The sequence below is a fragment of the Mus musculus genome, chromosome 7 (genome assembly GCF_000001635.26).
Source record: "Mus musculus strain C57BL/6J chromosome 7, GRCm38.p6 C57BL/6J".
NCBI lineage: Eukaryota > Metazoa > Chordata > Mammalia > Rodentia > Muridae > Mus > Mus musculus.
In genome coordinates this window covers 138,871,038-138,886,923 of record NC_000073.6, presented here as the reverse complement: position 1 = coordinate 138,886,923, position 15,886 = coordinate 138,871,038, and the positions used below count along the sequence as shown (strand labels likewise).

Sequence of the window (15,886 nt, the reverse complement as noted above, 5' to 3'; positions counted from 1 at the left end):
CAAGTCCCTGTGATCCTCTAGCCTCAGCCTACGTACCAAGTAGAGGCATGCATTGCGATACCCAATCAGCCAATAACCTGAAAATAAGCATCATAGTAATAGTGAACTTGGGCCAAGACAAGTGATGGAGTGTGATGCTGCTACCTGTCTTGGCTGTGTTCCTCCCAGGGTAGCATTTGGTGTAGGGCCATTGTATGGTACCCTCCAGTCACAAGAGCCAGGAATTACGTTCCTCAAGCCATGGCATGAGGTCTGAGTGGTGGGGACAGTTCTGTGCCTACACACCTTGCACCTGAACACAAGCTTTGCAAAATCAAAAACTTTCAAAGTGTATGCTAACTGAACAAGTTGCCTTCAGTCACTCGTCAGCAGGCCTGCCACCAGTCTCATTTCACTTGGCATGTCAAGACAGCCACAAAACTGAAGAGTTCAAAAGCTTTCTGAAGAATAATGCTGCACACCAAGTCTTTGATGTTCAATGTAACACTTTACATTTCATGACTCGTCTATTAAGAGTTCTATCCCATCAGTCTGCTAGTGCAGGTCTTGTCTGTTATGGGCAAATTTAAGTACTAGTTTCCATTTTTGAAGTTTAATGTCCCCCCCCCCCCCCCCGAGCTGAGGACTGAACCCAGGGCCTTGTGCTTGCTAGGCAAGCGCTCTACCACTGAGCTAAATCCCCAACCCCAGAAGTTTAGTTTTTTTTTACTTAAAATTTATATAAAATCATTGTGCAAACCACTTTGGGGAGCGCTCCAGACCACATTGGCTCTTCCCTGGAGAGATTACCACCCTTTTGACCATTTCCTTCCTGCTTTGTCTCAAAATCTTCCTCCTGGTCTTCAGAGTGACTTTACTCAGAAAATGTGGGACTCGATGACGGCCGGAGCAGGCCGACTGGGTGGGAACGTCAGGAGTGTTTTTTTTTTTTTTTTTTTTTTTGGAGACACAGTCTCTATGTAGTCTAGGCTGTCCTAGAACTTGCTATGTAGACCAAGCTGGCCTCTTGTCTGCCTGCATGCCAGTCCCTGCAAATGCTGCTGAGCCCTTAGAAATGCAGCTGCCTGTACTATCCATGCCCCAGTGTGGCCTGGCAGACAGCTTCCCTCACCCTCAGAAAGGAACTTTTGTACTTCCACTTCCCTAGTCAGCACTCTGCCGTGCTCCATACAGTGCTCCATACAGAGGACAGCTGTAATGCAGCACCCTTGGGTATTTTCTCTATCGCCAAGGACTGGCAGCTACAAGTCACATTAACCCACATGACAGCCTTGACTCTTTAGAACATGGCAGCTGGGACAGGTCTAACAGTACTGGCCTAAAATGGATGTCAGGCACATAACATAACCACCATTCGCCCATTGGGTCACCCTGTGGTCAGGGCTCCCACCGGAGGCCCTCAGCTAAGAGGAACAGTGTGTGAGTCTGGCTAAAAGCCAGTTGTCACACTCAGCTCTGCACAGGAAGACTTTCCAGGTATGGTACCTGGGCCAGGACCCAAGAATAACAGTAGCGAACTGCCTTAGGCAGCCATCTTCCCTCCACTTTCCGCAGCAGGGAAGACTGTCCTAGGTCCATGGGGATCGGTTCCACTTGGCATCTGTTTTACTGAAACTGATGAACACAACTGTCAGTGTTTTGTCAAATGGCAGACTGATGCGTAACCGCACAGAAGCATAGCTTTCATAGTTTTTCAACACAGGGTTCTGGCTGGCCTCAAATTTCGAGATACACGAACCTCTGCCTCTCAAATGCTGGGATTAAAGGGGTGTGACACCACCACCCAGCAGAAAAAAAATGTAATTAAAAAACCTTTAAAAAGATGAATGATTAGCTTGACTTCTGTATGTGTGTATGCACGCCTCGTACAGTCAGGGCACTGGATCCCCTGGAGCTGGGAGTTACAGCAGGCTGTGAGCTGTATGTGGTTTCTGGGAATTATCAAGGTCCTCTGCAAGAAGCAGGTGCTCTTAACTTCTGACTCATCTCTTCAGCCCTTCTTTTAATTTTTAATTAATAAAAACTGAGACAGAGTCTCACTTTGTAGTCTTGGTTGGAACTCAAGAGATCCAGTAGTCTCTGCCTCTTTTGTGCTGGGATAAAAGGGGTCACCATGCTTAGGTCCCCCAAGCCCCAGGGTCTCATTTAGCCAAAGTTGGCCTAACTCAACTCATATATCAGTGGATGCTTGTACTTCTGCTCCTCCTCCCAAGTATGTGAATCGCATGCAATCAGGCAAAAATATATATTTAAATTCTAATGCATAAGGTAGCTGTGCTGGTACACGCCTTTGATCCCAGCGCTCTGGAGGCAGAGGCAGGAGAATCTTTGTGGTTGAGGCTAGCTAGGGCTAGGCAGTGAGACCTTGTATGAAAACAGAAAATACCACACGTATGCCAAACTCAGTGGTGCACTTGAGAGGCAGGAACAGTTAAGACTGCTGTATTTGATGTCAGCCTGTTCCACAGTGATGAGTTCCAGGCCAGTACCACATAGTAAGACCTGGCTTCCACTTCAAAACAAAATCCACATGCTTTTTCTTGTCTAGGTCCTCAGTCCAGCAGCAGAGTGATGAAACATTAGACAGAAACTGGTATCTTAAAGGAAACATTTTGGAAATGTTTCTTAGAAATGCTAGCCATTCCAAGTTTGAATATAAAAAACAAGACCAATTTAAATTCTATAAATGTAGGATTCTTACTTTAAGCTAAGGATGGTAACATGTGCCTGGAAGACTGAAGAAGATGCCGGCCTGGGCTACAACAATGAGATCCGCCTGCCTCTGCCTCCCTAGTGCTGGAATTAAAGGCCTGCATGTGCTATTATACCAAGCTACTTTTATTTATTTTTTTTAGCAGGGTCTCACTATGTAGCTTTGGCTGGCCTAGAAACCAAAAAGATGTGTCTGCTCTTACCTCCTGTTTGTTAGGATTAGGGGCATGTCCTCTGTTTTTAATCAGTGTGCACCGAGGTGGGTGGCATCAGTTAGTCCTGTGACGTGCTGCCCTTGTACGTGCCTTGGCAGTCATCAGTAGACCTTCCCATTTCAGCAGGCACAGGCTCTGCCCTGCAGTAGCTCATTAGCTGAATCCCATGGAAACACTAAGTGTTAGTACTTTTTTCCCTTACTCTTTCTAAACTTTCATATTTCTTGTCAGGAATTTATTTTTATTTATTATTATTATTATCCATCCATCCATCCATCCATCCATCCATCCATCCATCCATCCATCCATCCATCCATCCATCCATCTATCTATCTATCTATCTATCTATCTATCTATCTTTCTTTTTGTTTTTTCCTGGAGCTCACTCTGTAGACCAGGCTGGCCTCAAACTCGAAATGCCTGCCTCTGCCTCCCAAGTGCTGGGATTAAAGGCGTGCGCCACCAACTGCCCGGCTTGTCGGGAAATCTTGACCCCTGATATCCAAAGTGTTTTAAAATGAGCCATAGGTACAGGTTGTATCATATAAGCCCAAGTACAGTTGTTGAGTTCTGATTGAGGTACTGTATTAAAATCTAGCATGCATATAATTTTATCAATATTTAAAAAGAAAGTATATACACATTAGTTGTGACGACCCTGGGCCCTACTTTAAGCTAGGTGTTAACCGGAGAGCAGCACTTCTGTTGCTCTTTCATGCATGTTTCCTTTCCAGAGGTTGACTCAATTTTGGCTTTCCCAGATGGAGTTTCTACAGAAACCAAGTGGCAATTTGGGACAGTTACATTTAGAATTTGAAGTTCTGTACAAACTTGACCATTTTGCTAAAGGAAAAAAAGAAAAAAGTTTTCAATTTATTCCAAAGTATAAATATCCTGAATAATTATGTGCAACTGAAACAAATAAAGACTGCAGTGGCATTTGGGTTTAAAAACACTTCACAGTGTGTTGTGTTTATTAAGTAGCTCCACAGAAGATGTGACGGCAGTGCAGTGGGTGAGTAGAGCTGCCTGAGCCTGCTCGGGCACCCACGCACCATGCACCAGCGGAGGGTGATGCAGCCCACTGGGGCTCCAGGGCCAGAGAGGAACGTGGGTGGTGGCCACACCATGTCCAGGATAAGGCCCAGGGATGGATGGCAGAGACAGAGGGAAGAGCTGGAGAGAGATTTGATGAGCTTTTTTTTTTCCTCTCAGATGTTAGTTTTTTGGTCTATAAACTGGAAAGGAAGGCTCAGACTTAAATAAATACATTTGAGTAATGGCCTTTATTGAGCAGAGTCCACCAATTCAGCTTCGAGCAGGTTTTCCCTTCAGCAGCGGCACTCATCTCTTCCGACTCCAGCTGAGAGCCCTTCTTCTCCTGTATCTATTAGGGAAGTAGAAGTGCGCCACTATTCTCAATGGAGAGGACAATGCCTTTTTTGACAGGAAAACTAATTGACCGGCGTACATATGCAAGACAACACTTGGTCCTCCAGTCAGTTTTCTTAATTAATTTTGTCCTGGAATATATACAAGTTATTGGTGGCAGCTACAGCAATAATGCTCTCCATGGGGTGCCAGGCTGTGTGGAGGATCTTCTTATTGAAGTCCAAACTGTCCACGCTAATCTCGTCTTTCTTTCTCTTACCCCCTGTACATACTTTCCGGGGCTTCAGGCTGGCTCGGGGTTTGCTGTTCTCTCTTGAGGCTTCCAGTGTAACATCCCTCCGAGTGTTTCTATCAAACATTCTAAAGAAGTTGTTGTAGGACCCCGTCATAATGGCACTGTTTAGGAGACAAAAGAGGGACACTGAATACCCAGCGGAATCATGGCAATGGCATGAGCCAAGGTAATGGCATGAAGTTTGGACCCTCTACAGGAGAAATAGAGTAGATTCTCCAGAGAACTTCACTTATTTTCATGTCCAAGGAAGAAAAGTAATGGATCCATAATTTAAATACCTGCACACCAAGGCCAGAAGAGTGTGTTGGAACCCCTGCTATGTCTTACAGGTGATAGTGAGCTGTCTGACATGGGAGCTGCGAGCAGAACTCCTCCATTTTTCTTGTTTAATTAATGTATAGAAGAGGGAAGAGGAGAGAAAGGAGAGGCAGACGGGTGGAGGAGTAGAAAGCAGGAGGAGCAGGGGGGGGGGGGGAGAAGAAAACTCTGTCCAAGTCACTTTGCACATGGGAGGCAGAGGTAGGCAGATCTCTGTGAGTCTGAGGCCAGCCTGATCTACAGAGTGAATTCCAAGACACCCAGGTCTATGTAATAGAGAGATCTTGTTTCAAAAAAGTACCCCCTCCCACTCTCCCCCAAAACCCTGTCTGTCTTAGTAATAAACTGACAGTTTACCATAAGCCTGACCTTCTCATTAACAATTAAGTCAAAACTGGTTATATTTTAGTCACATTTCCCAATGGAGGCTAACTCAGTTATTAAATGATAATGATAAATTTCTAAGTTTCTTTTAACGTTAGGTATAGTGGAGGTGCACATCTGTAATTCCAACATCAAGACAGCTGAGGCAGGAGGTTATCACAATTTGATCCATGACTATGGAAGGGGTCATTTTTATTTTCTATATTTTGGAATATGTGGTTTGCAAGCTGATTCTAGCTAGTAATGGGATTACAGGCATCTGCCATATGCCGAAGATCCCCACCCCATTTTGTTTTGTGTTTGGAAACAAGTTTCATATAGCACAGGCTGGCCTCAAGCTTGTTATATACCAGGGGATGGCCCCAAACTCCCCATTTTCCTTTAAGTACAGGGGACACAGGTGTGTGCCAACATGCCGATTTATACAGCAAGTTACAGGTCAGCTTGGGCTACAATATACATAGTGCTGTTTCAAAAAACAAAACAAATTTTATGTGGCCCTTTGACATCTCTGGCAACCGAAGACCAACCAACCTCTTCTGTCCTCTCCTGGGAAACCCTCACCCTTTCCTGCTCGTGTCCTGACCTCGATGGTCTTGCTGTCTCTAGTGGTCTTTACAATGCCCAAGTCCTTCAAGGTACTACTTTGCTCAGGGCTCTTCCAAGCTGTCTGTAAATATTTTAGCACGTGGTTAACTTTTCCTCAAATTCCATACCAAATAAAACTTAGTTACAGCTAGTCTTATTCATTCAAATCTGTTTATACAAGAGGCACCAGGCAGGCTGGAGATGAGAACCATGGTTTGGTACACTCTGGAGATAGCACCTCAAGTGAGCGCACAGAACTGTGCTTGCAGGAGAGGACCCTCTGTTCCAGTCCACAGGAGTGCAATGCTTATGGGCGTGGGGATGGAGCCAATAGCAAATGCAACAAGAACGGAGAGCACAGTGACGAAAACTGTTTGTCAGGAACAAGTGTCGTGGCATCAGCAGGGGTATGAACTGCTGGTGCACTGTGACAATAACAACAGGTGCCTGCTCTGAGGTGGGCATCTCCTGATCTACCCAGCACCTGAGTGCAGCAAGAGAATCATGGTAGCATGGGTCAGGTCTGCCCCACCCAGGGACAGAATTAAAACACGGAGCAGGTGCTGTCTTTTTTGCTGAATAAAACGGAACACTTAAATGCAGAGCTTCCCAGCAGCAGGCTACCAGGCACTGACAAATGACTGCACTAAAGACGGCACTCCACTCCACTGACACACAGGGAGACGATTCTGGGCAAGAAATGAATGCACGGAGCAAACATCACTAGGAGAATGTTCTGTATTCCTAGGGATATGATATGCTGCAGTATTTCAGATACATAAAGACCATTAGCTATAAGCCATCTGATATGGTTACATTCTACAAGGTACCTCCTAGAAAGACACCTCCCACTGTCCCCAGAAAGGCAGTCTCTCCTCAAAGCAGATGGGTGCATACAGCTGTATTCTGAATAGTAATAGATCTATCACTTAGTTACTAACTCTGTGATCCAGTTCCCTGATGATGTATCACACACATAAACAATTTAGCTGTGTGCTCCTCAGTGGCCAATAAGCAGGTTGATGTTTCAGGTTTCTATTTTTTTTTTTTTTAATGTACAAGATCTTCGAAATACACTGATGTTAGCAGAGTGCCACAGGAGGCCAGGAAGTACCACTGGCCCTACTCCTCCTTGTCACTGTATATCCCATTCATTCCCACTTGTGATCTTTGTCTTTTCTAAAGTGAACTAGCAGTTGCCATCATCATTTGTCTTCTTTTGCAAGACAGGTTCTTATCCAGTGTAGTTCTAACTGACCTGGAACTCATCTTGTACACGGGGTGACCTTGAACTCGAGAACCCCTCCTGTCTTTGTCTCTTAACTGATTAAAAGTATGCACACACCTGGTAGCCACTCTCTCTTAAACTTGTAATTCATATATTATGGACATGGTTACTATTGTTGTATGGATACTTGTGTGTTGGTAAATGGGCACGCCCATGTCCCTGGAAGCCACTGGTTGATCTCATATCCTCTCAATCACGCCATTAAAAAATATTTCACATGTGTGTGGGATTTGCCTTTTGAGTACACCTGTGCACCAACTGGGGCCAAAGGAGAGCTTCACTCAGAGCTCCCTAGAAATGAACTTTGTTCTTCTGGAAAAAGAAATGGTGTTTGTAACTGCTGTGTAATTCCTCCAGTTCCTCCACCTTTTTCCCCCTCAGGCAGGGTCTTTCACTAAACGTGGCACTCCCTGATTTGGCTGCCTGGTGCCCTTCTCAAGAGTTGGGATTACAGCTGTGCACGGTCACACCTGGCTTTTAGGTGGGTACTGGTCCTCAGGTCGTCATGCTTGCATGGAAAGCACTTTACTGAGTTATCTCCATAGCATCTTTTTTTTTCCTATTCTTTTCAGAGAGTCAGGGTTTCTCTATGTAGCCCTGGCTGTGCCTCCTTGGCAGAAATGTGCATGCCTCTGCCTCCTCAGTGTTGGGCCTGAAAATACTCCCACTATTCTGGGAGAGCTGTTCTTTTTATTTTATAAGTATTTTATTATTTTGTGTGTGGGCGTGCCTACACACCATATACAAGCAGGAGCCTAAGGAGAGCATTAGTTCTCAGTGGGTTTAAACTGCCGAGTGGGTGGTGGGAAGTCAATGAGACCCTTCTGCAAGAGCACTGAGTTTCTGAGGCCTTGTGTCAGAAGCTCTTCCACCTCCAGACACTGCAGAGGTGCTCCCCTGGCATTGCAGAGGTGCTCCCTGGATTTTTTCCCCATTACTTACTGCAGTGTATGGAGGACTCTGTCCACAAAGTCACAGGCATCGGCTTTACTTGCAGCTGGAAGCCATGCTGGCTACCTAGACCTCTGTTCTGCTGCATGGCATCCCAGGGCGACTTTCTTCAGCTCTGACTTCCGAGCTTTCACTGGTGTATGAGGGTTTCCTAACCCTTAACATGAGTTAGCTCTGTGGGAGCAGGCTTTGCTTGCTTTCTTTTTCCTCTTGCTATGTGACCTATCCAACAGCGTCATGTGATGCTCATTAGAGGCTGAACAGATAAAGCTACCTCATCTAGGTCTTTCAGTCTCTAAAACTGTCAGCCAAACCACAGACTAAACAAACCTTTTCTTTAGAGAATCGCCAGGCTCTAGGATCCTGGTGTTACACAGAACATTCAGGCAGTTTCTGTGGAAAAATATGCTCTCAGCCTCAACACCCACTCTACAGAGACTATGTTTTCTTTTACAGACCACTTTTAAGATCTCTCTATTTTTGATGACCTGTAATTTTATGATGATGTGGACAGGTTACCTTTGTACTTCTTGCTGTGGAGTTCTGTGCTTCCTGGATAAACTACTGAAAACCCTGGCCATCAATATGTTTGAATTAGGATGTATTAACCACATAGTGGAATATTTAATGTAAGTTTAATACTACCTTTCCACAGTCCTGGATTTTTGGGGACCCCTCTCCACTTGGCTGTATGGCATATCATATCTTCTCTGTAATTTATATTGTTTTCTTCTTTAAATTAAAAAAAATTATTTTACGTGCTAGGGATGTTTTGCTTGCAAGTATGCACATGCACCACATATGTGCCTATGGATCAAGAAAGCCAGAAGACGGGGTCTTCCATGTCCTGGAACTTGAGTTACAGATGGTTGTGAGCTGCCTGGGAATGGAACTGGGATCCTCTGGAAGAGCAGCCAGTGGCTCTTAACCATCGCTTCAGACTCAGAACACTGTTGTCATTTTAAGGACAGGCTCTTGGTATGTAGCCCAGGCCTCAGTTCCCCACTGTTGGTGTTACAAGCATAAGCCATCATGCCACCATTTCCTAACTCCCATGTTCCCTAGCTCTTTGGGTAACTTCTGCTCTTCCTTGCCTTGAACTCAAAATCCTTTTACCTCATCCTCTTGAGTGCTGGGATTAGACATGTGTACTACCTACCACGCCTGGCATAACATATTAAGAGTTCACATGTAAAAGGTGTAAGCTACACAGTAAAGGACAGAGCCAAAATGCTGAGCAGAAAACCATAAGACTAATAAAATGTTCTAAGAAATTCTAGCACAAACAACTTTTAGAAGAAGGAAGGTCTCTCACACCATGCAGCTAGGCTAGACCTCAAAGTAACACAAGCGTCAAAGCAAAGACACAGTGTAGGAATGAGCATCTGAGACCGAGGCAGCAACTTTAGTTTATGAGGTCAGCTATTACTTAAAGAAGCCAATGCAGTTACTTAGGCAGTTCTGAGACAGGGTCATGCTCTACGGCCCAAGCTGTCCTCACCTGGTGGTTCTCTGGCTCTATCACCCAAATGCTGTGGTTAAATCTGTGCTACCAAATCCCTAGCTGTTTATACTGAAGCGTTTGACAGTGCCTAGTCACTTAAATTCTCAACAGAAATTCTACAAAAAGATGATCTAAGAGAATCTGTAAACACCATCTGATATGTATCTTCTCATGGGATGATTTCAAAGACTCTCAGCAACACCAAAAACCAATGTGACCTGAACAGGAAGTAAACGATGCAGCTACGGGCAGGCTGTGTCCTAACACAGAGGCGACTGAATGGTGGCCGTGTGGACTAGTAATCACTTGCTGCTTCCTTTTGATTTCACTTCTCACTGAGCACTCTAACCATATCATGAACCACAGAGGGAAGGTATGTATATTCAGATACCTGGTTTCCTCTGAGATACCTCTTAGGACAAATAAAAGGCCTGGAAAACACAACCCTGTCAGCATCTTGCAACTGACTGAGACCCCTCCCAGTGTGAGGGGCTTGGTGGAGACCCTAAATGAACCAGCACTTTCGGGTGCCGGCGTGCTAGGACGCTGGCAGCCTCACCTGTCTGAACCGTTCCAGCAGCACTCGAACTTGTCAAAGATGCAGTCGTTCTCATACAAGGAGCAGAGCTTGCTTCGCAGGTACTCATGTACCTGGTGGGTCTCCACAGGCCTGCCCTCCATGTTGAGGTCCCAGACCTTCACCGACAGATAGTCTCTGGTCATCATGTATCGACCACTGTGGCTGAACTTGACATCAGATATAGATGAGATTATTTCTGAGAAGAAGGATCTACTGCTGGGATCTTCTGGCTCTTCAAAAACTGAAGAAAACAAAACAAAACAAAAAAACAACCCAAAACCAAAGTGAGCACTTTCAGTTACCCTGCTAAATCAGAAGACTACCATCCTAGAGTCAGCAGGGGCTCAGAGACCCTGAAGGGCTCGGTGCCATCCTCATTTCCCTAGCTTTCTGATTGTCTTCCCCTACCATCAGTGCCCACAAGGTGCGGGCCTTCAAATCCACGCAGGGCACCAATACCTTAGTATACATGGGAACATGACGTGCCACCTGCCTATCTGTCCACACTGCAGGGGTGTATGGAGCAGAGGCATAGTGCTCTGCTCACCTTGGGAAGGGCCTGCTCGTCAGAAGGCAAAGAGTCTGCAGGACTGCTAGACTGCCCTGGACCTTAAGCCAACAATCCAGTGGACAGGTACACAATGGGACTACTGGACAAGACCAGACAGCAAAGACGTTTGCCTTTTGTAGCGAGTGGTCATTTTCCACAGTGACTTGAATGAAAGAGTGTCACTGCTTCTTCCACAGAAAAACTAGCTTTGTCTGCAGCAGCTAACAGCTCCCTCCCTCCACCTTCACCCGGGACCCAGGGCAGGGGGAGGTCTCACCCACGACTACTGGACCCCCGCTCATCTCCATGCCCACGCCCTCTCATGCTTTAGGCTGGGAGATACATTTCCTTTTCCTGAAGCTTCTCTAGGGCTTCTGAAATTCTTCTCTGTGTAGGAACTTGTGATGGCTGCTGGCTCTGCATGGGGCAGACTGGAAGCAAGCTAGTGCCAACACGAAGCATTTACTCAAACTAGTGCTGAGAAGGACAGCTCTTCTTGAAGCCTAAATTTGTTTACTAAGGAAGACCATCTGGAAGACATAGGCTACATATAATGATAGCACGTCATTGCAGAAACTATAACAGAGCAGCATTCTCTTGACACGCCTTGGCCTTAGGAGGAGCATTTTCCGGCTGATACACATTTCACAGTGCCACTCCAGCGCAGGTGAGGAAGGGTTGCCTCCCTATGTGCACAGTATACCAGCATTGGAGGGCGAAGCTCTCTGACAGCTGCACATGGTAGCTTACTAAGATGATGTACTAGGACAACATAGTATGCTTTGAAGTTAGGTGTCCCTTTTCTTTTTTTAAAGATATATTTTATGTATATGAGTACACTATCACTGTCTTCAGACATCAGAAGAGGGCATCGGATTCCATTACAGACGTTTGTGAGCCACCATGTGGTTTCTGGGAATTGAGCCCAGAACCTCTAGAAGAACAGCCAGTGCTCTTAACCACTGAGTCATCTGTTTAACCCCCCTGCCCCACAACCTCCATTTTAAAAACACATTTATTTGGTTTAGGGAGGGAACTTGCATGTCAAAGTCAGAGAACAGTTTTCAGGGGTCAGTTTTCTTCCCTCATGTAGGCCCAGGGGGTCAATCAAGCTCAGGTCACCAGTCTCGGCAGAGAGTACTTTTACTGGTTGGACCATCTCATTGGCCCTAAACATTCATTTTTAAGATTTTAGGTGTGCATGTGTATGTGGAAGGGGGAATCTATTGGAACGGAGAGAGTTTTCACTATTGAGGCAGTGTCTCACTCACTATGTAGCCCTGGCTGAATGTAACTATATAGACAATTTGCCTGGAAATCGGCCTGCCTCTGCTTCCAGAGCACTAGGATTAAGGGCATGGTTTTTGTTTGTTTGTTTGTTTGTTTGTTTTGTTTTGTTTTGCCATAAAGCTGGCATTACAGTGGTAAGCCACCTGAAATGGGTAGTGGAAACCAAACTCAGGTCCTCTGCAAGAGCAGTACACACTTATAGCAGGCGAACCATCTCTCCAACCCTTTATCCCTACCCTCTTTTTAAGATGGCCCTCACACGATCCTGCCTCAGTTTCCTGAGTAGCTTGGACTCCAGGCACACAGCACTGTTTCTGTTTGATACAGACAACACAAGTGGAATGCACTCTGATGGCTATGGCCCTGGTCCTACCACATAAAAGCAGCTATGATGATGGCATCCCACTGGATGGACCCAGGTCACAGTAAGCTCAGGGTAGAGGACAGCTGCTGGAGTACTCCTTTATTAGCATAGCCCATGGGGAGCCTGCCCATGCCCCAAGTCTGCAGAGGACGTGGAGGGCCCCTATCAGGACGAACAGGAGATCAAGGATATTCCCCAGAAGACTTACACTTGGCATGCCTGTCACATAGGGCAGAGGAACGCATGTCACACAGCCTGATGGTGCCCTTGCTGCTGCTGTAAACAAATACATTGCACTGATGTGGGTGGAACTCTGCGGCAGTGATGACTTCTGTCAGCTCCTCCATATTAGCTGGCTTGATGTCCACAATGTCTGGAGCACGATGTTAAGGCACAGTGCGTAGCTGTACAGGGGAAATTTGATAGAAAACTGTGCAGTGAGGCATGGGGAGGAGCTGCAGGAGACTGACCATATAAACTGTCACAGAGGAGCCCATAGCAAGGGGCTTCAGGTGGATGCGGGACAGTGCGTAAGACAGAGCACACAGAATGACATCCACAATGAAGCCAAGCAGTGCCACCTACACACATACTTCTAACTATAACTAATTAAAAAAACAGACAGTGTCAAATTACAAATGATTCTGCCTTCCTAATTATTTGACTTTTAGAGCTTGGTTGCTAGAATACAAACACAGCAGGAAGTCAACTATGAATCAGCCAATGGAAACAAAATGAAGGGCAAAATTCTTCTCTGGGCCACTGTGGAAAGTTGATGGACAGAGTTATCTACCAAGAGAAACAACTAAGAAAAAAAACAATATACAATGTATGAGTTGTATATCTCATCACTGGATGCCACAGTGGAGAGACAGGGACCCATCAGAACTAGAGACAGCATGAGTCTTAAGCTGCCCAGTCAGTGCCAGTGTGCAGTAGAGAGAGGGAGCCCAGCCCAACACTGATACCTTCAAGTTAAGTAGATGGGGTTACAGGGTAAAACACCACAGAAATAGTGGGGAGCCAAGGCTGAGACCTCACAGAAGGTAAGTGACGACTGAACACAAGGACAGCAAGATGGTCTGGAGGCAAGAACAAGTATTGTGACCTCTCTGGTGACAAGAACCACAGTGCCTAGAGTTCCAGTCAGGTAGGACATGAATGGTTCACCGGAGGGCTAGAAGTGGAGGTATATGGCAGTATTAGGAGCTAGAGGTAGCAGTGGCTGATCCAAGGAGACTCAGGGTTTCTCACATGAACTTTCAGGCAAAGGTTTGTATCTTTAGGGACACTCAATCTCAAAGAACTTCTAGTTGCCACTACTCTCGGAAATACTGCATTCAAAAGGTCATTGTCCAAGGGACCAGGGTAAAGCTGTTCACGAGAAGTAATTACACATTAACCAAAGAAACAAACAGAGGCAGCACTTGGTAAAGGATACTGAAGCTTCTATCTGTGATTTCTAAATGCCATAGGTTAATTCTCAGATCATCTGCAGAGAGATATGTTTCATGATCACTATTTACTGAAATGGAATTTATGTGATATGTATGAGCATTTGCAAAAATTCGTCGTGGACTTGCTTCTACCATAAGGTCCATGGGCTTCAATATTGGAACCTAAAAATGGAATGAGAAAGGAATTTAAAACAAAGATCATAATAGCATAAGCGTCCGGTATTTAGACAAGGAAAGGGACAGGTTTTTTAGAGCTGTGCAACACCTCAAACCAGAGGAGAGCTGCTACAGAGTACAGAGTGGAAAGCTGTCTGGTCCCAGCTATTCCTCCTTGTTCCTATTACACAAGTACTATGGTCTTCTTCTTGTTAGAAAAAAAGAAGGTAAACTGCCCTAACTAATGTTCTCTAGATCACCAAAACATCACTCTCCTGGGTATTCTCTGGCGGCCATGGCTGAGGTTAGACAGTAACTCCTTGTCTTTGTAGCTGAGTGCACAATCTCGGCTCTCATAGCATGGGTGCTCTGATTCACAGTGTCAACTCATGGGCCACAGTGGTGGGGCTATGCCTATGTAGGGATCAACAGACAGGATGCGGAGGATGCTTTGGGCTGAGAAGCATCTACTAAAACATTTTTCTGTGATTTTAATTCTCAGAGCATCTGCTGAGATCTGAGATGTAGAGCTGGCTATAGTCTGAACCGAAGTGCAGCTAGTAACCTGGATGGTGTACGGGCCTTGGTGCCACAGTCACACAGGCTTCTGGGTTATCAGTTGCTCGGTGTGGAGAGAGGGAGGAGGCATGGGGGGGGAGAGGGGGAGAGAGACAGAGAGAGAGTGAGAGCGAGCGAGAGACAGACAGACAGACAGACAGAGAGAAGGAAGGACCTGGACAGAGCACTTGTGCCTGACACAGGTACAAGAGTCAGTCTAAAGGAGCAGCACCATGAGACGGAAGAGGGAAAGGCTCCCCACCTCCCTATTATTCAGGAATGGGAAGCCCAAGGTTCCAGAGAAAGCTGAATACTAGAGTAATTTTTATTGCTGTAACTAGACACCAAGGACTGAAGGCTTAGAAGAATCTTTCAAATGACTCTTCTCTAGCCAAATTCTGTAAAAGTGTTCCTGGATAAATGTGTAGTGATGCTGTTCTCATTCTGGCCTAGATAGGTGCTGACTATACCACCTGGGGTTTCATAGAACAAAAATGCCAGCTCCACAATACGCAGGTCTAAGACACACACCTGCCATGACCCTCTACTGTTTCAAGCTAACCAAGGCAGCAGCAACTGTAATCCTAACTGAAAGAGCCCTTTTTATTACATCCTTTTTCATAGAATTAAAATAAAAGGAAAAAAAATCCTTAAAAGAAGCAGAATATCAGGCCTAGAATTTATTTTGGTTAATTCTGTCAAAGAGGCCTGGTAAGACCCGAGTTTCCCCAAATAAGCACATGACCTTATGGAATATGCAGGGGTCTGAATGAGAGAATCTCGGGGTCTGGAAAGGCTGTGTACGCAAATGGGATGAAGCTGGAGAGGTGAGCCGGTTTCACAGAACTTGGCAACAACACCTTACAACATGGGGGATTTTAAAATGTGTTCACACTAAGTCACAAATGCAAACAGCACTATGCCAAAACTAACCTATAGTATGGAAGAGAACATCTGAGTTCTTCCTATGACTCAGATCTGAACAAAGAGCATCTCTTCTCTTGGCCCAGTAACAGGTTAAGTGGTAGAGGAGGAAGACTGCCTTTGGACTGTCAGCCCAACTCTGCCCACTGTCTTTGTGCAGGGACAGCCCTCATTTGCCTGTCACCACACTCTCTAGCTTTATCAAGAGAATGGGTCACAACTATATACATTCCAACTGCTGGGCCTGAGATGACATCCTAGAGAAGGCATATCAAAAAAGGCTGCCACATTTCAGCAGCACCAGAGATGGCTACTTTCAAATAATACCACACCTTCACTTGGTTAACAGTGTAACAAAGG

At 45.6% G+C, this 15,886-nt stretch overlaps 1 protein-coding gene across 10 annotated transcripts in view; it reads right to left on the bottom strand.

Annotated features, from left to right (window-relative positions):
- Positions 1–3,866: 3,866 nt before the first annotated feature.
- Ppp2r2d (protein phosphatase 2, regulatory subunit B, delta) overlaps positions 3,867–15,886 on the bottom strand; it is a 36,708-nt gene continuing 24,688 nt past the window's right edge. For 9 of the 10 annotated variants that reach the window (XM_030242762.1, XM_006508015.2, XM_030242766.1 and 6 more), the window contains 4 exons: positions 13,873–14,050; positions 12,640–12,804; positions 10,207–10,468; positions 3,867–4,715 (listed from right to left, as the gene is read on the bottom strand). In XM_030242762.1, the coding sequence (XP_030098622.1) occupies positions 4,436–4,715; positions 10,207–10,468; positions 12,640–12,804; positions 13,873–14,032 (867 nt within the window). In that variant the 5' untranslated portion in view covers positions 14,033–14,050 and the 3' untranslated portion in view covers positions 3,867–4,435. The remainder of the gene's footprint in view (positions 4,716–10,206; positions 10,469–12,639; positions 12,805–13,872; positions 14,051–15,886) is intronic. The other variant, XM_006508020.4, reaches the window with a different exon arrangement.